The 21,413-nt window shown below is 43.3% G+C and overlaps 1 protein-coding gene across 1 annotated transcript in view; it reads left to right on the forward strand.

Annotated features, from left to right (window-relative positions):
* The window catches only part of LOC124616618 (putative phosphatidate phosphatase), a 358,526-nt gene that overhangs the window by 174,383 nt on the left and 162,730 nt on the right, over positions 1-21,413 (forward strand). The window contains exon 3 of the mRNA XM_047144942.1: positions 7,459-7,610. Coding sequence (XP_047000898.1) covers positions 7,459-7,610 — 152 coding nt within the window. The remainder of the gene's footprint in view (positions 1-7,458; positions 7,611-21,413) is intronic.

Raw genomic sequence — 21,413 nt, forward strand, 5'->3', positions numbered from 1 at the left:
TTGAGTGCTATAGACAAGGTATTTCAAATCGATTCCGTATTTGCTGGCCACAGTGGCCGTGCGGTTCTAGGCGCTACAGTCTGGAGCCGAGCGACCGCTACGGTCGCAGGTTCGAATCCTGCCTCGGGCATGGATGTGTGTGGTGTCCTTAGGTTAGTTAGGTTTAATTAGTTCTAAGTTCTAGGCGACTGATGACCTCAGAAGTTAAGTCGCATAGTGCTCAGAGCCGTTTGAACCATTTTTGATTCCGTATTTCTGGTTTTACGATAGGCTTTTGACACTGTATCATACAAGCGGCTTGTAGTGAAATTGCGTGCTTATGGAATATCGTCTCAATTATGTGACCGGATTGGTGATTTCCTGTCAGAGAGGCCACAATTCGTAGTAATTGACGGAAAATCATCGAGTAAAGCAGAAGTGATTTTTGGCGTTCCCCATTGTCATGTTGTAGGCCCTTTGCTGTTCCTTATCTATATAAACCATTTGGGAGACAATCTAAGCAGCCGTCTTAGGTTGTTTGCAGACGACGCAATTGTTTATCGACTAATAAAGTCATTAGAAGATCAATAAAAATTACGAAACTATTTAGAAAAGATATCTGAATGGTTCGAAAATTGGCAGTTGACCCTAAGTAACGAAAAGTGTGATGTCATCCACATGAGTGCTAACTTAGGTTACACGATAAATCAGTCAAATCTGAAGCCCGTAAATTCAACTAAATACCTAGGTAGTACAATTACGAACTACTTAAACTGAAAGGAACACACAGAAAATATTGTAGGGACGGCTAACAAAGACTGCGTTTTATTGGTAGGACACTTAGAAAATGTAACAGACCTACTAGAGAGACTCCCTGCACTACGCTTGTCCGTCCTCTTTTAGAATACTGCTGCGCTGTGTGGGATCGTTACCAGATACGACTGACGGAGTACACCGAAAAAGTTCAAAGAAGGGCAGCACGTTTTGTATTATCGCGAAATATGGGGGAGTGTGTCACTGAAACGAGATAGGATTTGGGCTCGACAGCATTTAAAAAAAGGCTGTTTTCGTTGCGACGGAATCTTCTCACGAAGTTACAATCGCCAACTTTCTCCTCCGAATGCGAAAATGTTTTGTTGACACCGACCTACATAGGGAGAAACGATCACCGCGATAAAATAAGAGAAATCAGAGCTCGTACGGAAAGATATAGGTGTTCATTCTTTCCCCGCGCTATACGGGATTGGAATGATAGAGAATTGTACAGGTCGTTCGATGAACCCTCTGCCAGCCACTTAAATGTTATTTGCAAAGTATCCATGTAGATGTAGATGCACATGCGTTACAGTCATTTGAGGCGTACGTATATCGCCGCTACCTATCGGAACTTCATGAAACTCTAGCACCTGAAGCGGGAATGTTCCACGGTGTCCCAAACAAATTCTGTATTTTTCCACCGAAACTATCCGAAAAAAAGTGTTGCATTACTTATTGAGCGCCCCTCGTATATTCAACAACGAGTTAATGTAAATAAAGTATCTTATGTATAATGAAGTGGGATTTAACATCGAGTTCTATATATTTCGGCAACTTCTTCTGCGCCAACAAAGAGTATTTTCACAGAAATTCTTAAATTAGTGCTTGTGGTTGTATTCTAAACAACAATAGATCTTTAATGGAATAATATTTCATGGTGTTGAATCATACCAGTCTATTGCACGGGTTTAGGACTCACTTCCGAACCGAATCAGTGCATTAACACAGGTCAGAGCGCCATATTGATAAGTGGACTCGTACTACCAAGTTGTCTGTAAAGTGGACTCGATTTTATAATCACTGAATTAACATCACATACCCTCTCAGTCCATGCAGTTTCATTTAGTTCACTCCTCCCATTCTGTGTGCTTAACATTTTCCTATCGGGCAATGAATTTTGTAATTGTGCCAGTAAATATTCTTTTTAATTTTGTGAATTCTCTTTTTTACTCCAATAAAACAACATGTAATGCTGTATCTGTAAAAGTGATATTTCGTACTCATTGATCTGTTCTGTTCTACAGTTTCTTTGGCGACGTTCTGTAAATGATTCAAGTCCGTTTCATGTACCCTTTTCTCCGGCGTTAGACGTTTCTGTTGAATGACGAACACCTCTAAGCATCTTTCTTTTCCCACAAATCCAAGTGGCTTTAATCACCTCATCTGACATTAGATCCGTATATCACTATTTTCATTACTAGCAGTGTTTCTCATTCATCTCTTGAACTACGAGTACACAAACATTTAAATAAACCAATAACCGTGTAGTTTTCCCTCCGTTTTCAACGTGCCGTCTGCTCATTATATTTTAATAAACTTAAACATGGTCCGTAGTAGGCTGTAAGGCGATTTTTATTTAATCGTGCGATTAGCCAATTCCGACTACGAGTCATTATCAAGCACCTGTAAAACCATGGAAAAGCACTACATTATTTGCATACATAGCTGTGTATAAATAACACTTCCACATCTCACATTAAGATAAAACATTACTGCACAAATTTCTTACTTACATTTGTAACATCTGTACTTGATGTCGTTTTCAAGTCACTCTTAATTACAAGTGAAAGGTGGCCACATTCCGTCGTTTTACGAAAGGATCCACACTAACTGACACCTTTTAAATCGTATTATGAACTTTGCTCTATGTGCAACCACATGGTAACTTACAACAGCTGGTAATTTGTTGTCACAGATTCATATTCATCCAATGACTTGAAGACTCTTGATAGCACGTATCATAGGCTTGTCACATATATTTCTGGCGTGCCAGACTTATTTGCTGTCATGTGTAAAAATACTCAGCGACCATAGAATACATTAGGGGCATACAAATGAACATAAAATAAAACTACATTATTTTACACGTCATATTAACGAAAATTTACATGGGGTACGGACAAAATCAACTACTGGCGTGCCAGGTATGACGACTGCTTTATATCATAAGACGTGAGTGTCTGAAAGCTTTGTCGTTTGTTCTACTTTTCTGGATTTGACATCAAAACTTCTTCGTTTGCACCGGTGGTGCGCCTCAGAGTAAACATCACGTTTACGACAGACATCACCAGGTGGTCTCATCTTTGGGGAAAGTGCCTGACGCAAACAAGATTCTGAAATAGAACAGATCCGAGCTATTCGCACCCGTTTAATAGCGCGATAACTGCGCTTGGTTTGTAGCATTCGCTACTGCCGGATCACATCTGTTTACAGCAGATTTATTAAGCGGCCTTAGCGTGGGGATTGTTGTCCGCTGGAAACCATGTCTACAAGTCGCTGCCAGGGTGCGGGCCAACACGTCACTTGTATTTTGTGCAGAGCCGCGACGAGTCGAGTAATGGACTGCTCGCTTGGAAAGCGATTCATCTTTAAATGCGAACATTTTAGGTTAGGGTTTACCGTGACTGTTATTGACATTAAATGAAGCAACAAGTTTGCTGTTAACTGTCCCTGTTTATTTATCTCCAGACGCGTTTCAAAGGTTTAAACACCCATCATCAGGTGGATTTGCGTTTGTTAATATGACATATGTGTGTGTGTTGTGTTATGATTTTTTGGAGGAACTTGTGGCCCTGTCTAGTGGAGAAACAAAACACTATTCCAGAACATGGTTTTGGGTTTCTTTTGACAAAAAATTAAACGTGTATCTATCTAACGGTAAACATAAAATAAGTAAACTAAAGTACCTCCAGCGGTCACAGGTTCCTTTCACTGACATTGTGATCAACACAAATTCTCAGGGACTACTACAGGTATTTTCAAAAAATGGCTCTGAGCACTATGAGACTTAACTTCTGAGGTCATCAGTCCCCTAGCACTTAGAACTACTTAAACCTAACTAACCTAAGGACACCACAAACATCCATGCCCGAGCCACGATTCGAACCTGCGACCGTAGCAGTCGCGCGGTTCCAGACTGTAGCGCCTAGAAACGCTCAGCCAAACCGCCCGGCACGCATTTTCATCTGGTTCTCAGTAACAGCTACAGTTATTCAGGAGAAGGTTTTTGTAGATACACTATGTGATCAAAAGTGTCCGGACACCGCCAAAAACGTACTTTTTTCGTATTTGGTTCATTGTGCTGCCACCTACTGCCAGGAAATCCATGTCAGCGGCCTCAGTAATAGAGAGAGGCAGAATGGGGCGCTCCGCGGAACTCACAGACTTCGGATGTGGTCACGTGACTGGGTGTCACTTGTGTCATACGTCTGTACGCGAGATTTCCACACTCCTGAACATCCCTAGGTCCACTGTCTTCGGTGTGATAGTGAAGTGGAAACGTGAAGGGACACGTACAGCACATGAGCGTACAAGCCGACCTCATCTGTTGACTGACAGAGACCGCCGACAGTTGAAGAGGGGCCGGCCGCTGTGGCCGATCGGTTCTAGACGCTTCACTCGGGAACCGCGCTGCTACTACGGTCGCAGGTTTGAATCCTGGCTCGGGCATGGATGTGTGTGATGTTCTTAGGTTAGTTAGGTTTAAGTAGTTCTAAGTTCTAGCGGACTGATGACCTCAGATTTTTAGTCCCATAATGCTTAGAGCCGTTTTTTAGTTGAAGAGGGTCGTAATCTGCAATAGACAGACATCTATCCAGACCATTACGCAGGAATTCTAAACTGCATCAGGATCCACTGCATGTACTAAAAAAATGGTTCAAATGGCTCTGAGCACTATGGGACTCAACTGCTGTGGTCATAAGTCCCCTAGAACTTAGAACTACTTAAACCTAACTAACCTAAGGACATCACACACATCCATGCCCGAGGCAGGATTCGAACCTGCGACCGTAGCGGTCGTGCGGTTCCAGACTGTAGCGCCTTTAACCGCTCGGCCACTCCGGCCGGCTGCATGTACTATGGCAGTTAGACGGGAGGTGAGAAAACTTGGATTCCATGGCCGAGCGTCTGCTCATAAGCCACACATCACGCCGGTAAATGCCAAACGACGCCTCGCTTGGTGTAAGGATCGTAAACGTTGCATGATTCAACAGTGGAGAAACGTTTTGTGGAGTAACAAATCTCGGTACACAATGTGGCGATCCGATGGCAGGGTGCGTATGGCGAATGCCCGTTGTACGTCGTCTGCGAGCGTGTGTAGCGCTAACAGTACAGTTCGGAGGCGGTGGTGTTATGATATGGTCGTATTTTTCATGGAGGGGACTTGCACTCCTTGTTGTTTTGCGTGGTACTATCACAGCACAGGCCTAGAATGATGTTTTAAGCACCTTCTTGTTTCCCACTGTTGAAGAGCAATTCGGGGATGGCGATTGCATCTTTCAACGCGATCGAGCACCTGTTCATAATGCACAGCCTGTGGCGAAGCGGTTACACGACAGTAACATCCCTGTAATGGACTGGCGTGCACAGAGTCCTGACCTGAATCCTATAGAACACCTTTAGGATGTTTTGGAACGCCGACTTCGTGCCAAGTCTCACCGACCGACATCGATACATCTCCTCAGTGCAGCACTCCGTGAAGAATGAGCTGCCAGTCCCCATGAAGCCTTCCAGCACTTGACTGAACGTATCCCTGCGAGAGTGGAAGCTGTCATCAAGGCTAAGGGCGGGCTAACACCATACTGAATTCCAACATTACCGATGGAAGGCGGCACGAACTTGTAAGTCATTTGCAGCCAGGTGTCTGGATACTTTTGATCACGCAGTGTACAAACATCCCCTGACAGTCTATTCCTATAACATATACAGCGTCTGTAATGATAATTATGGTAAATGAAACAGGGTTGCACTTCCATATTTTGGGATGAGATCCTGACATCCTATAAAATATATGTCGAAGCATTCCACGGGGCAGTTCGCTATTTGTGGAGCAACAATAGCTCTGTGTGTTTTTCGTATCGTTTTGTTGTCTGGAAACTTTCGACAGGTCTAACTAGTAATCGCAACACAGACGAGAGCAGACGAAGTAAACGCACCTGTAATTGCCAGCTAACATAGCATTTTAATATAACTCCAAAATTAGTAAAGTAAATAAAAAAACTAAAACAGCGAATGTGAAATTACGAAAACATTTAAACTTAAAATCAAAGCATTCTCGGACGTCTTGGAATTCCCAGGACAGATATCTTGCCGGTATTGATATCGAAAACAGGCAAAAATCGCCTAGGTTCTCGATTCCCAGGATAGACGAACATTATATATACATAATTAAGAGCCGGCCGAAGTGGCCGTGCGGTTAAAGGCGCTGCAGTCTGGAACCGGAAGACCGCTACGGTTGCAGGTTCGAATCCTGCCTCGGGCATGGATGTTTGTGATGTCCTTAGGTTAGTTAGGTTTAACTAGTTCTAAGTTCTAGGGGACTAATAACTTCAGCAGTTGAGTCCCATAGTGCTCAGAGCCATTTTTGAACATAATTAAGAATGCCCCTAATTCTCTCAGAGCGAATCCTGCTTGAACTTCTCTGGTTTTTGTTTACTAACACTTACACGTTTTGCTAATTTCTCTACTCCAGTCTGCCATTTTTTTTTATGCGGCCCGTCACGAATTCCTGTCCTGTGCCTCAGAATAATACTTGCAATCTACTTCCTCAGTTATTTGCTGGATGTATTCCAATCTCTGTCTTCCTCTACAGTTTTTGCCTTCTACAGCTCTCTCCAGTACCACGAAAGTCATTTCCTGACGTCCTAACAGATGTCTCATCATCCTGTCCATTTCTCTTGTCAGTGTTTTGCACATACCTAATCAGTCCACCTAATTTACGACATTCGTCTGTAGCACAACATCTCTGTTCCGATTTTTGCCACCGTCCATGTTTCACTGTCAAACAATGCTGTGCTCCAAACGTACATTCTCAGAAGTTTCTTCATCAAATGAAGGCCTACGTTGGATCTAGTAGACTTCTCTTGACCAGGAACGCCCTTTTTGCCAGCGCTAGTCTGCTTTCGATGTCCTCTCCTTGCTCCGTCCGTCATTTATTACCTTGTGCCGTAGACAGCAGTATTCCTTAACTTTACCAATCCTAACGTTAAGTCTCTTTCTGTCCTCATAGAGTTTCTCCAAAATATTGAAATTTGCTAACATGCTCTTTTTTACGATTTTTTTATTTTATCGGTTCGTTTTAATAATGCCTGTAATGTTTTGTGACTCTGTAATGTGATATTGTGGCCTGCCTCCTGAGATTACGCTATTTCATGTATGAGTTAACGCGTTCAGGGGGTTTTGCACAAGTGCAGCCGTTTTGACGTATTCTACTTACTTACGTATGTATTAGAGAAGGCCAACACAGTTGAAGGTGTTACAATAATAGAATCAAAGTAGAGGGAAATTGCCTGCATTGACAGGCATTGACAGGCAGCGCGGTAAAATGTAATCATTCATAATATCCATGAACCTATTGCAACCAAAGTAATGTACTTTCAGAATATCTGCTGTAGCTGTTATGAGGAGGGACGGTTTCTGGAGCAGGCTCCCGCTGTGTTTCAGAGGGCCTGGCCGTGCTGTTCATCTTCCTGTTCGGGAAGCCGTTCCGGCGCGGCTTCTTCTGTGACGACGAGTCCATCCGGCACCCCGTCAAGGCGGACACCGTGCCCTCGCTCGCCCTCGCACTCGTCGCTCTGGGCCTGCCGCTGCTCGTGGTGAGTCCAGCCAGCCGTTCTCCAGCCTCCAGCGAAACCACCTCGCTCTTTTATGCACGTAGCGGACGAAAATATGGAAACATCCGAAACAAAACATGTTGGCACGCCTAATACGATGCAGGAAAGCCGTTTCGGAATGTATAAATACAAGTCCTGTGTGGTTCTAAGGCTAATCTTACTCCACTCTTCCTTCAAAATAGTGGCAAGCATAGGTAACGATAATGTAGGTGGATGTAGACCACAAAGGTCTGCTGTATAGTTTCTCCAAAATATATAAGTTTACTAACATGGTGATTGTGATGGCCAGGGGGATGGGGAAGGGGGAGTGGGGTGGGGGGGGGGGGGGGCGAGGGTGCGGCAATTCATCCTCCTGTTCACAAAACCAGTCCTGGACGATTCGAGCTGCGTGAACAGGGCCCTGTCGTCTTGGAACACAACTTCACCATTGCGGAACAAACATTGTAACATGAAATGGACCTGATCATCCAATATCGTCAAGTAATCCTTGGCAGTAAGGCCTCCTTGCAGAGTAACCATGGGACCCATTTAATACCACGATATGGTTGCGAAATCATCACCAGACCACCACTATTTTTCGCTCTTGTGACGTAAACTCGGCTAGAAGTTGGTAACAGTGTGCAGCAAGACTCGTCCGCCGAAATGACTTTCTGCCGTTCCTCCGTGCTCCAGACTTATGGTCTCGGAACCACCTTTTCCCGTCAGGGGTGCTTCTATCACTGATGAATGGTTTTGGAACCCTAGAGCACCCTGCCGTTCCCTGCTTACTGAGCGTCCTTCGTGTTGTTTTGGTGCTGACAGCGCTCGCGAGTGACACATTCAGTTTCGCAGTGACTTTTGTAGCTGTCGTCCTCATATTTTTCGTCACAATCCCCTTCGTTGATTGTCCGTCACCATCACTCGAGACATACTTTCCTCCGCGTTGTGACTTAGCGGAAAATGTTTTTCCACTTTCAATGTATGCGGGATAAAGTTTCCATACGGTGCGTCTTGAAACACCGAACACTTCCGCTACCTTGATTATGGAAGTACCCACCTTGTTCTTGTTGTGGTCTTCAGTCCAAAGACTGGTCTGATGCAGCTCTCCATGCTACTCTATCCTCTGCAAGCTTTTTGATTTCCGAGTAACTACTGCAACATATATCCTTCTGTACCTGTTTAGTCTATTCATGCCTTGGTCTACCTCTACGATTTTTACCCTTCGCGCTTCACACCAATACTAAACACATGATCCCTTGATGCCTCAGAATGTATCGTACCAACCGATCCCTTCTTCTACTCAAATTGTGCCACAAATTTCTCTTCTCCCCAATTCTACTCAGTACCTCCTCATTAGCTATGTGAGCTACCCATCTAATCTTCAGCATTCTTCTGTAGCACCACATTTCCAAAACTTCTATTCTCTTCCTGTCCAAATTATTTATCGTCCATGTTTCACTTCCATACATGGCCACACTCCATGCCATTACTTTCATAAAAGACTTCCTGGCACTTAAATCTACACTAGATGTTAACAAATTTCTCTTCTTCAGAAACGCTTTCATTGCCGTAGCCAGTCTACATTTTGAATCCTCTCCACTTCGACCACCATCAGTTATTCTGCTCCCCAGATAGCCAAACTCATTTACTACTTTATGTGTCCAATTTCCTAACCTAATTCCCTCAGCATCTACGGATTTCATTCGACTACATTCCATTACCCTCGTTTTGCTTTTGTTGGTGTTCATCTTACATTCTCCTTTCAAGACACTGTCCATTCCGTTCAACTGCTCTTGCAGGTCCTTTGCAGTGTCTGACAGAATTATAATGTCATCGGCAAACCTCAAAGTTTTTATTTCTTCTTTGCACACCTGTCAGCATCTGATTTCTTTGGAATGAGCACCAATAATTTGCCTATGATCGAATTCAGTTAAGTTCAACGTAATACATTCACAGCTACACAGAACACTGTTCTGACCACGTCTGATAGTTTCAGCGTGTTGAGGAGACTCCACGGGTGCCTTCGTGGTTCTCTACACTTGGCTGTCATCTGAATACCGTAACTCCTACAACCATCAAAAAGAAACGCAAAGTATATCAATTTATGAAAGCTGATAAAAAAGCTCTTAACACCGTTTTAAGAGACAGTCGGCAATCCTTCCGATCTGATCACGCAAGCGTAGAAAAGTTGTGGAATTATATCAAAGAGATAGTATCCAAAGAAATTGAGAGATATATACCACATAAATTAATAAGCGATGGTACTGATCTCCCATGGTACACAAAACGGGTCCGATCGCTGTTCCAGAAGCAACGAAAAAAGCATGCCAAATATAAAAAAAACGCAAAATCCCCCAGACTGCCAAAGTTTTGCAGAAGTTCGAAATAAAGCGCGTACTTCAATGCGAGATGTTTTCAATAATTTCCACAACAAAACTCTGTCTCCAAATCTGGTAGAAAGACCCAAAGAGATTCTGGTTATACGTAAAGCACGTCACTGGCACCGCGCAACCAATACATTCACTGCGCGATAACAACGGTGACGTCACTGATGACAGTGCCACTAAAGCAGAGTTATTAAACACGGTTTTCCGAAACTCGTTCACCAAAGAAGACGAAGTAAATTTTCCTGAATTCCAGTCAAGGACAACTGCCAAGATGAGAAGCATAGAAATAGATATCCTTGGTGTCGCAAAGCAGCTTAACGCACTTAATAAAAGCAAGGCTTCCGGTCCAGATCGTACACCAGTGAGGTTCCTCTCAGAGTATGCATATTTAGCAATTACATACAACCGTTCGCTCACAGAAAGATCAGCAGTCGGCCTGAGTGGCCGAGCGGTTCTAGGCGCTACAGTCTGGAACCGCGCGACCGTTACGGTCGCAGGTTCGAATGCTGCCTCGGGCATGGATGTGTGTGATGTCCTTAGGTTAGTTAGGTTTAAGTAGTTCTAAGTTCTAGGGGACTGATGACCTTAGCAGTTAAGTCCCATAGTGCTCAGAGCCGAGCACCCAAAAAGGGAAGCAAGAGTAATCCGTTGAATTACAGGCCCATTTCACTAACGTCGATTTGCAGTAGTTCTTTGAAACATATTGTGTTCGAACATTATTAATAAACTCGAAGGAAACGATTTATTGATACACAGTCAGCACGGATTCAGAAAATATCATTCTTGTGAAACACAACTAGCCCTTTATACTCATGAAGTAATGAGTGCTATCGACAGGGGACGTCAAACTGATTCCATATTTTTAGATTTCCAGAAGGCTTTCGACACCGTTCCTCCAAGCGTCTCCTAACCAAACTGTGTGCCTATGGAATGTCGCCTCAGTTGTGCGACTGTATTCTTGATTTCCTGTCAGAAAGTTCACAGTTCGTAGTAATAGAGGGAAAGTTATAGAGTAAAACAGAAGTAATATCCGGCGTTCCCCAAGGAAGTGTTATAGGCCCTCTATTGTTCCTTATCTATATTAATGACATAGGAGAAGATCTCAGTAGCCGTCTTAGATTGTTTGCAGATGATGCTGTCATTTACCGTCTAGTAAAGTCATCAGATGACCAAAACGAATTGCAAAATGATTTAGATAAGATATCTGTATGACGCGAAAAGTGGCAATTGGCCCTGAATAAAGAAAAGTGTGAAGTTATTCACATGAGTACTAAAAGAAATCCGCTAAATTTCGATTAAGCGATAAGTCACACAAATCTGAAAGCTGTAAATTCAACTAAGTACTTAGGGATTACAATTACAAACACCCTAAATTGGAACGTTCACATAGATTGTGGGTAGAGCAAACCAAAGACTGCGATTCATTGGCAGAACACTTAGAAGGTGCAACAGGTCTACTAAAGAGACTGCTTACACCACGCTTGTCCGCCCTATTCTGGAGTGTTGCTGTGCATTGTGGGATCCGCATCAGATGGGACTGAAGGGTGTCATCGAAGAGGTACAAAGAAGGGCAGCTCGTTTTTTATTATCGCAAAGTACGGGAGTGGCATTCATTAAAACAAAGGCGTTTTTCATTGTGACAGGATCTTCTCATGAAATTTCAGTCACCAGTTTTCTCTGGCGATTGCGAAAACATTCTGTTGGCACCCATCTACGTAGGGAGAAATCATCATCACGATAAAATAAGAGAAATCAGGGCTCTCACGGAAAAATTTAAGTGCTCTTTTTCCCCGCACACCGTTCGAGAGTGGAACGGTAGAGAGACAGCTTGAAGTTGGTTCATTGAACTCTCTGCCAGGAACTTTATTGTGAATAGCAGAGTAATCACTTCGCTGTGGATGTAGATGCATGTGCAAGCATCCACTTCCCAGACTGTTTCTTTATTTTTGTCCAGCTCCTGTACATTACCACTATTTGCGAAAGGTTTAAAGTTGCATCCATGGCGTTCAAAAGCATCCTCCAGGCGTCACACGGGACTTGGCTTCATGTTCGGCTTAATCAAAGGAATTTGGCAGTAAATTCCAATCACAAAGAAAGCAAGTGTTGACAGATGTGAAAATTACCGAACTATCAGTTTAATAAGTCACAGCTGCAAAATACTAACACGAATTCTTTACAGACGAATGGAAAAACTAGTAGAAGCCGACCTCGGGGAAGATCAGTTTGGATTCCATAGAAATGTTGGAACACGTAAGGCAATACTGACCCTACGACTTATCTTAGAAGCTAGATTAAGGAAGGGCAAACCTAAGTTTCTAGCATTTGTAGACTTAGAGAAAGCTTTTGACAATGTTGACTGGAATACTCTCTTTCAAATTCTGAAGGTGGCAGGGGTAAAATACAGGGAGAGAAAGGCTATTTACAATTTGTACAGAAACCAGATGGCAGTTATAAGAGTCGAGGGACATGAAAGGGAAGCAGTGGTTGGGAAGGGAGTGAGACAGGGTCGTTGTCTCTCCCCGATGTTATTCAATCTGTATATTGAGCAAGCAGTGAAGGAAACGAAAGAAAAATTCGGAGCAGGTATAAAAATCCATGGAGAAGAAATAAAAACTTTGACGTTCGCCGATGACATTGTAATTCTGTCAGTGACAGCAAAGGACTTGGAAGAGCAGTTGAACGGAATGGATAGTGTCTTGAAAGGAGGATATAAGATGAACATCAACAAAAGCAAAACGAGGATAATGGAATGTAGTGGAATTAAGTCGGGTGATGCTGAGGGAATTGGATTAGGAAATGAGACACTTAAAGCAGTAAAGGAGTTTTGCCATTTGGGGAGCAAAATAACTGATGATGGTCGAAGTAGAGAGGATATAAAATGTAGACTGGCAATGGCAAGGAAAGCGTTTCTGAAGAAGAGAAATTTGTTAACATCGAGTATAGATCTAAGTGTCAGGAAGTCATTTCCGAAAGTATTTGTATGGAGTATAGCCATGTATGGAAGTGAATAGAAGCTTTCGAAATGTGGTGCTACAGAAGAATGCTGAAGATTAGTTGGGTAGATCACATAACTAATGAGGAAGTATTGAATAGGATTGGGGAGAAGAGAAGTTTGTGGCACAACTTGACCAGAAGAAGGGATCGGTTGGTAGGACATGTTCTGAGGCATCAAGGGATCACCAATTTAGTATTGGAGGGCAGCGTAGAGGGTAAAAATCGTAGAGGGAGACCAAGAGATGAACACGCTAAGCAGATTCAGAAGGATGTAAGTTGCAGTAGGTACTGGGAGATGAAGAAGCTTGCACAGGATAGAGTAGCATGGAGAGCTGCATCAAACCAGTCTCAGGACTGAAGACCACAACAACAACATCGGCAGTCTATTGCTCAGAGTGGGCACATGAGTATCTAGTCCAGCATAATACTGCGCGAGACTGAGGTTAGCTTTCATATTTAAGATTCCGTCCTTCGCCAGAGATTTCCAGAGTTTTCAGTAGCTTAACAAAGCTGAAAAGTTTGTAACGTACACATGTTGTACTGTGTGGCTATCTATAAGATAGGAAACGAAGAACACGTTCCGTACGCCGCAGTCACGGTGTGAAAACTTGTATTGTTCCAAGATGACCGGCTTCAACAGTCTCATGCTCGTATTATCTGATGTTATGCAGTTTTTTGTCAAAGCGCCATGATCAAATGACGGCAGTATAATCTGTTGAAACCTATCACCTTGGAACAATAAAAGTTACCATACTGCCATCGCGGCGTACGAAATGTGTTCATTTCCTAAGCCGAAAATTGAGTCTTATTCTGCGTCACAAGTGGTTTAGGGGTGTGGATGTTTTGGTTCTTTGAACTACATGGAGAGCAGTCCATCCCTTCTGAAATTACATCGGGGGTTTTCAGGAAACAATGTTACATTTAATTATAGAAATTCCGCATCAAGCAATAAAAATTAACGTATTTATCTTCACGCTTCACTCGGTGGTTTTCATAGTCTTACTTTTTCATCTGCAGCAACAAACAGCTGTAATTAGCCATTTGATGGGCTACTTTAACTTTGTAAAGCTTTTCGAATCATTTCACGCTAATCTTCCGACGAGTCATGAAGAAATATTCTTAAAGAATCTTTCTGAACCCTTTTCGCCTCTAACGCAACCGTCGCGGTCGGGACTCCAAACCCTAATCTTCCTTCCTTTAAATTTATTAATTATTTTTCATTATCAACAATAACTAGCTACTGTCTTTAAAATAATTGTGATCCACGAACAAAAACACGGTTTAGGATTGTGCCAGAAACTGGCTACAAATTGACGTATCGATTGTTATTGTTGAAATAAATGGTTTAGCTTCGTCAGAAGCTGCATTGAGAAGTATCAATTTTTTATTTCTTGATGGTGAATAGTTTGGGATACCTGTGTCCATTTTCAAACCATCCGTGCTGCAAATGTGACAAAAACAGGTGGTTACCGATGTATAGAAACTGCCCCTGCGGTAATCAAATAGAACTCTAATGTCCGTCCTATGAGGTATGTTTTGCTGTTGTGAAATCGGCCATACACCGTTTTGATTACTGCAGAGACAGTTTCTGTACATGGGCTATCGCCTATATTTGTCACACGTACAGCACGGATGGTTTGAAAATGGACACAGGTATCCGAAACTATTCACCATCAAGGAATAAAAAATAGATACTTCTCAATGCAACTTATGACGAAGCTACAACCATTTATTTCAATTATAAGACAAGTTGCTGACCTATTTTTCACCTGCAGCATGCTGCAGGGATTGTTATTGTCCCTATATTATTTTAAGTACACCAAACCGCAGCGACCACTTTAAAGTTTAATGTCACTTTATTATATGATTCTCTGTAGTTTTCAGAAATCATATAAATATTTTTTTAACTGTCTCATCAAAACTCCCGTCTTTTTACTATTTTGCTACTGCGTTTTGATCCCAGGCATCATGGCTCACCACTTCCGTCCCAGACGCGCCTATTCCGTATCTCTCCCTCGTCTGTCGTCTGCTGTCGTACCGAGAAAAGGAGTGAGCTATCCGTTACATCATAATTTGTTGCTATTTTTCAGAGTTCTTAGAAGCTAACGAATAACGTATCGAAAAACTTGCGTGAGGTTTTTGCTCACTGACAGAATAAGTGATGAACTGAGTGTTGTCTGACAAGTCTGACGGGCTGGTGCGGGAAGAAACTGGTGTAGGCATGCGTATTCAAATACAGAGGTATCTACACAGGGAGAATATGGCGCTGCGATCGGCAACGCATATATAAGACAACAAGTGTCTGTTAGATTGGTTTCAGCTGCTACAATGGCGGGTTATCAACATTTAAGTGAGTTTGAACGTGGTGTTATAGGCGGAGAACGAACGATGGGACACTGCATCTCCGAGGTAGCTATGAAGCGTGGGTTTTCCTGTACGATCATTTCACGAGTGTACCGTAAATATCAGGAATCCAGTAAAACATCAAATCTCCGACATAGCTGCTGCCGGAAAAAGGTCCTGCACGAACGGGGCCAACGACGACTGAAGAAAATCGTTCAACGTGACAGAAGTGCAACGCTTCCGCAAATTGCTGCAGATTTCAATGCTGGGGCATCAACAAGTGTCAGCATGCGAACCAATCAACGAAACATCATCGATATGTTCTTTCGGAGCCGAAGGCCCAGTCGTGTACTCTTGATGACTGGACGACACAAAGCTTTATGCGTGACCTAGGCCCATCAACAACCACATCGGACTGTTGATGACATGAAACATGTTGTCTGATCGGACGAGTCTCGTTTCAAATTGTATCAAACGGATGGACGAGTACGGGGATGCAGACAACCACATGAATCCATGGACCCTGCATGTCAGCGGTGTGGGGTGTGTTCAGTTGGAGTGATATGGGACCCCCGATACGTCTAGATACGACTCTGACAGGTGACACGTACGTAAACTTCCTGCCTGATCACCTGCATCCATTCAAGTCCATTGTGCATTGCAACGGACTTTGGCAATTCCAGCAGGACAATGCGGCGCCCCATACGTCCAGAATTTCTACAGACTGGTTTCAGGAACACACTTCTGAGTTTAAACGCTTCCTCTGGCCACAAAACTCCCCAGACATGAACATTATTGACCATATCCTGGATGCCTTGCGAAGTGCTGTTCAGAAGAGATCTCCGCTCCCTCGTATTCTTACGGATTCATGGACAGCCCTGCAGGATTCATGGTGTCAGTTCCCTCCAGCAGTACTTCAGACATTAGTCGAGTCCATGCCATGTCGTGTTGCGGCACTGCTGCGTGCTCGCGGAGGACCTACACGATATTAGGCAGGTGAACCAGTTTTTTGGCCCTTCTGTGTACATCAGTCACCTGGAACGCCACAATTGCATAGACTATCCATTATTATCCATTTCCTATAATTCTAAAGGCTTCCTCTTTGAGAATTCCCATAGTTTTTGGTGCGTAATCTATTTGCTGTAGGAGGGGACTTCAGAAAGTAACTTACATTTTATCATGGCAGGCCAAGTAACTTTTATTGCCTGGTGCGCTACACTTTAAAGTAACACAGATACGCAACAAAGTCACCAAGTCTCTGAAAACAAAAGTCGGAACGTTCTACTCCCAGTTCCTCGATGACAGAAATCCGCCCTTTGGTCACGGAGCCATTCGAGAAACGACCTGTGAACATCCTCATCGTTGGAAAATCTCTTTCCCCAGGATGTTTTTTTCATCTTGCAGAAAAGATGTAAATCGCATAGTGTACGATCCGGACTGTATGGCGGGTCAGTACCAGCCACGTCTGTGCGGCTTTGGTCAAATTGTTGGCACTGTTCGACTGTTACTGGATGTGACATTACATTTGGTCTACGTATCACCACAATTTCACGGTGAATATGTGTGCAATTTAGACCTTTTGACCAAGGCAATTGTACGCTCCCGCCGACTTCAGCTTTGGATAGCGTTCGCATGTTCTGTACTACTTCGCTCGCGCATTGTGATCCACCTGTTATCCGTACCACAGTAGTACTGGATCTGCAAGAGACCCTGAACGTGTGGTCTCTTCTGACAATGCGCCACCGTTGTTGGGTAATGGTTTTAGTGCGGAACGGTACATGTAACTTACTTTGTGATACCACCACGTACATAACACATCTTATGGACTATAAGACGTACTTCTTCCTTCGAAAAATTGCCTCTAAAATTCAGGTGGGTCTTGTACTCTAAATTAATATAATAATGGTCGTGTTTGATTTAAAATTCCCGCCAGCCTTAAAAATAACCATGTATTCGATGCCGCTAAAAACCTTTCTCTATCTGGCAACGTTGGATTCAACTGACAGCAGAAGTGAACCAATGGACGGACGCAAGTAACGTTGATTTGCAAGCTTCCTAATACTGTCTTCCTCCCGCCTCGGTATCAGAAACCGAGAACACTGTCTAGCCTATGATGCGTCATAACGATGCCAGTTAACTCGAATCGAAAATGATTTGTTTTCTTTGTTTTCCGTAACGGAAAAAAATAAAATGTATTCATAGGGTGCGGGCTATAAGTTGAAAGTAATACCATACACAGATGAACAAGGAAACAGAGAAGCTGAGCGGTATTTTGGCCCTCCACCAACAGAAAAACCATTCGTGATTGGCGGGCTGGTAAGGTTCAAAATGGTTCAAATGGCTCCGAGCACTATGGGACTTAAACATCGGAGGTCATCAGTCTCCTAGAACTTAGAACTACTTAAACCTAACTAACCTAAGGACATCACATACATCCATGCCCGAGGCAGGATTCGAACCTGCGACCGTAGCGGTCTCGCGGCTCCAGACTGCAGCGCCAGAACCGCGCGGCCACTTCGGCCGGCCTTACGATTCCAGTTTTATGGCACTATTCGATAAGATTGTTAATACTATAATAGCGTATGGGGCCTGAGGATGGCAATATTGAGTTGCCGAAACTGGTAGCATTTGAGATATTAATAAAATAAACCAAAACATACGGCTGTTGGTAAAGTTTTTCGAATCAACAAATGGATGATGGTTGAAACCCAACATGAATTCAAGCCGAAGGGAGCTTTAAAACGACCTACAATCAAACAAGTGTGACAGTGGATATAACAGTCGTAGTCTAGAGTGACAGAGGACATTATTGTTAAAACTTTCAAGAAGTGCGGCATAAGTAACGCTCTCGATGGTAGTGACGGCCATCTTATATATGAAGAGGACAACGATGACGGCGAAGAGGATGAAGAAGAAGAAACTTCAGACGACGATTTACAGGTATTTTAAAGGTCAATTCGGTTTCATGAACTAAGAATTTTTTATTCTGGCTTTGCAGTCTAATAACATAAATAGTAAAAATGTAATTTTTTTAAAAATTGCTTAAAAATTAAGGTGTGTCTTGTAGTCCGTAGCGTCTTATAGTCCGTAAAATACGGTATATGGCACCGAAGTACTTTTGGAACACTGGTCTTGCATTCAACAATCTGCTGTCTTGCAGATTTAATGCAGCTCACATTTGACAACAGCTGGGAGGTTCGCAGCCTCAGTGCATTACGAAATGAAAGTTTCTGCGTTACACACATATTCATTGTACCTGAAACTCCGTGTGGAATCAAAACCCAAAAGAGTACACCGGATTCAAATGTCGTGTTGAAGAAAAAATGTCTCTTCTCACGTGATGTTTAATGAAGACGCAGCTATGCATTTGTACACAGACAGAGGGACAAATTACTTTAAACAATGTTAACACGAATGTAGCACGCCCCCGCAACTCCTAGGATGTCAACCGCCATGCGGTGAGGGCGTCGCGTCGCGTTTCGCTGACGACGACCGGAAGGCGGCCTCTGGTTGCACAGCAGGCGATTCAGCAGCGTGGCAGCTGCTGCTGCAGGAAAAATGTGAGCCAGTCTGCACAGCCACCGTGAGGAGCTCGGCAATTCTTGGCACCTTTCACTTATTCCCGTATGTCACTCGTACCGTTTACCATACGTAACTCCACTGGAACGTTACTGGTTTAGTTTGGTTGTTTGGGGAAGGAGACCAGACAGCGAGGTCATCGGTCTCATCGGATTAGGGAAGGATGGGGAAGGAAGTCGGCCGTGCCCTTTCAAAGGAACCATCCCGGCATTTGCCTGGAGCGATTTAGGGAAATCGCGGAAAACCTAAATCAGGATTGCCGGACGCGGGATTGAACCGTCGACCTCCCGAATGCGAGTCCAGTGTCTAACCACTGCGTCACCTCGCTCGGTCCTAGAACGTTACTGTTCCGTGCCATAATAAACGAGTGACAAGCTTACAGTGTCCTGTATACTATTGCTATTTTGATTAAATTACGATAATATTTGTAGAACAATGTCTTATGTCGTAAAAAGGAGGCCGGCCGGAGTGTCCGAGCGGTTCTAATCGCTACAGTCTGGAACCGCGCTACCGCTACGGTCGCAGGTTCTAATCCTGCCCCGGGCATGGATGTGTGTGATGTCCTTAGGTTAGTTAGGTTTAAGCAGTTCTAAGGTTTAGGGGACTGATGACCTCAGGTGTTAAGTCCCATAGTGCTCAGAGCCATTTTAACCATTTATAAAAAGTAAAAAAAGGAAAATGTGTAACAGTCGCTTAATCAACAATCTTTCATTGTGTACACGACCAGTCTCGGAACACTTAAAGTTCCATCACCTGGAGTAAACTCTCCGCCCCCGGTAGCTGAGTGGTCAGCGCGACAGACTGTCAATCCTAAGGGCCCGGGTTCGATTCCTGCTGGCTGGGTGTTGTGTTGTCGTAATCATCATCATTTCATCCCCATCGACGCGCAAGTCGCCGAAGTAGCGTCAAATCGAAAGACCCGGCGAACGGTCAACCCGACGGGAGGCTCTAGTCGCACGACGACCTGGTGTAAACTTTAATAATGAAAATGTTGTGGTACACGACAATCGGCGGAATCCTCAAGTCTGAAATGTCAGGTAAGGAACTATGCGGCAACACTTAGCATCTGAGGTCAACGTTGTCATGGAGCCAAATGTTCCGTGCCAAAAGGATAAAAAGGACCTAGAAAAATACGAAAAAAAAAAACAGACATCACGACCGGACAGAAAAATTCAGCAGAATCTTGAAACATGTAAAATTCAATAAAAAGACGAAGAGAAACCACATATTGGTTGGAAGTACTTACATAAATTCCAGAAACCGTTCCCAGCACTGCGCAACCTGGAACGCTAACAGGAAAACTATGTAATAGTGAATACTAGCCGCGAATACTGAGGCCGGCCAATACCCACAGCGCAAGCGTGGTATGAAGCAGATATTTGATTCCTGAACTGTTTAAACAGGAAAAAAGGGAAGTAGCAGCAGAAAGAAGACGGAACCATCTCTACATTAAGAAGGAAGAGGCCCTGTACATTAAAAAAATGTAGAAATGTTATGTTCTATACACACCTTAACGTGCCTGAATAATATCATAATTAACTAAAATATTTTCTTGATACAGGGCAGTGCATTCATTAGCTGTATCGAGAAAATGGGAATGAAACGTCTTAAGATTTAAACTTCTTCCAGGATACTGAGTGACCGACCTTTCCCTGCAGTGTGCAGTCATTTAAATGCATTGTTAGAGCTGATCTGGAATTGACGAGGTCTTTGTATTCTTTTAACCTCGTATAAAAATTCCTGACTGTCTGGCCAATGTATCTGCTTTTACACAACTGGGCTGTGTCGCACTCAATACGATACACTACGGGATGGGAGAAAGGATCATTTTTGAAGACTTCACGGTTCCTTAACCTGCTGCCAAAAATTTTGGTATGAATAATCCCGGAGCTATGTCGACTGACATCAGTTTCTTTCCAGTTCTCTCTAATTCGAATCAGTGATATGGAATATTACAAAACTTACTTTCCTTTTTCTCTACTGGGTTTAAAATAATTCCCTTCAACGCTCCCTCACGCTTTACTACAATTTTTCTATTCAGTTTCTCTATCATACACACCGGATACCAATTACGCGCGCCACTAGACTTGATTATACCGAACACCCTTTCATATATCTCAGATGTGAGGGGAACATTGGTTCAAATGGCTCTGAGCACTATGGGACTTAACTACTGTGGTCATCAGTCCTCTACAACTTAGAACTACTTAAACCTAACTAACCTAAGGACATTACACACATCCATGCCCGAGGCAGGATTCGAACCTGCGACCGTAGCAGTCGTGCGGGTCCGGACTGCGCGCCTAGGAGGGGAACATTATTTAATCAGTTTATTTTAGTTCATTTTAGAAGCTTTTGACGCATGATTCCATCCTGACATTTCAGACTTGAGGATTCGTCCCATTGTCGTATAACACAGTATTTTCATCATTGCGGTTTACACCAGATAGTGGAACTTCAAGTGTTCCTAAACCAGTTGTAAAACAATAAGAGATTGTTGATC

The sequence above is a fragment of the Schistocerca americana genome, chromosome 5 (assembly GCF_021461395.2).
Source record: "Schistocerca americana isolate TAMUIC-IGC-003095 chromosome 5, iqSchAmer2.1, whole genome shotgun sequence".
NCBI classification, from domain to species: Eukaryota; Metazoa; Arthropoda; class Insecta; order Orthoptera; family Acrididae; genus Schistocerca; species Schistocerca americana.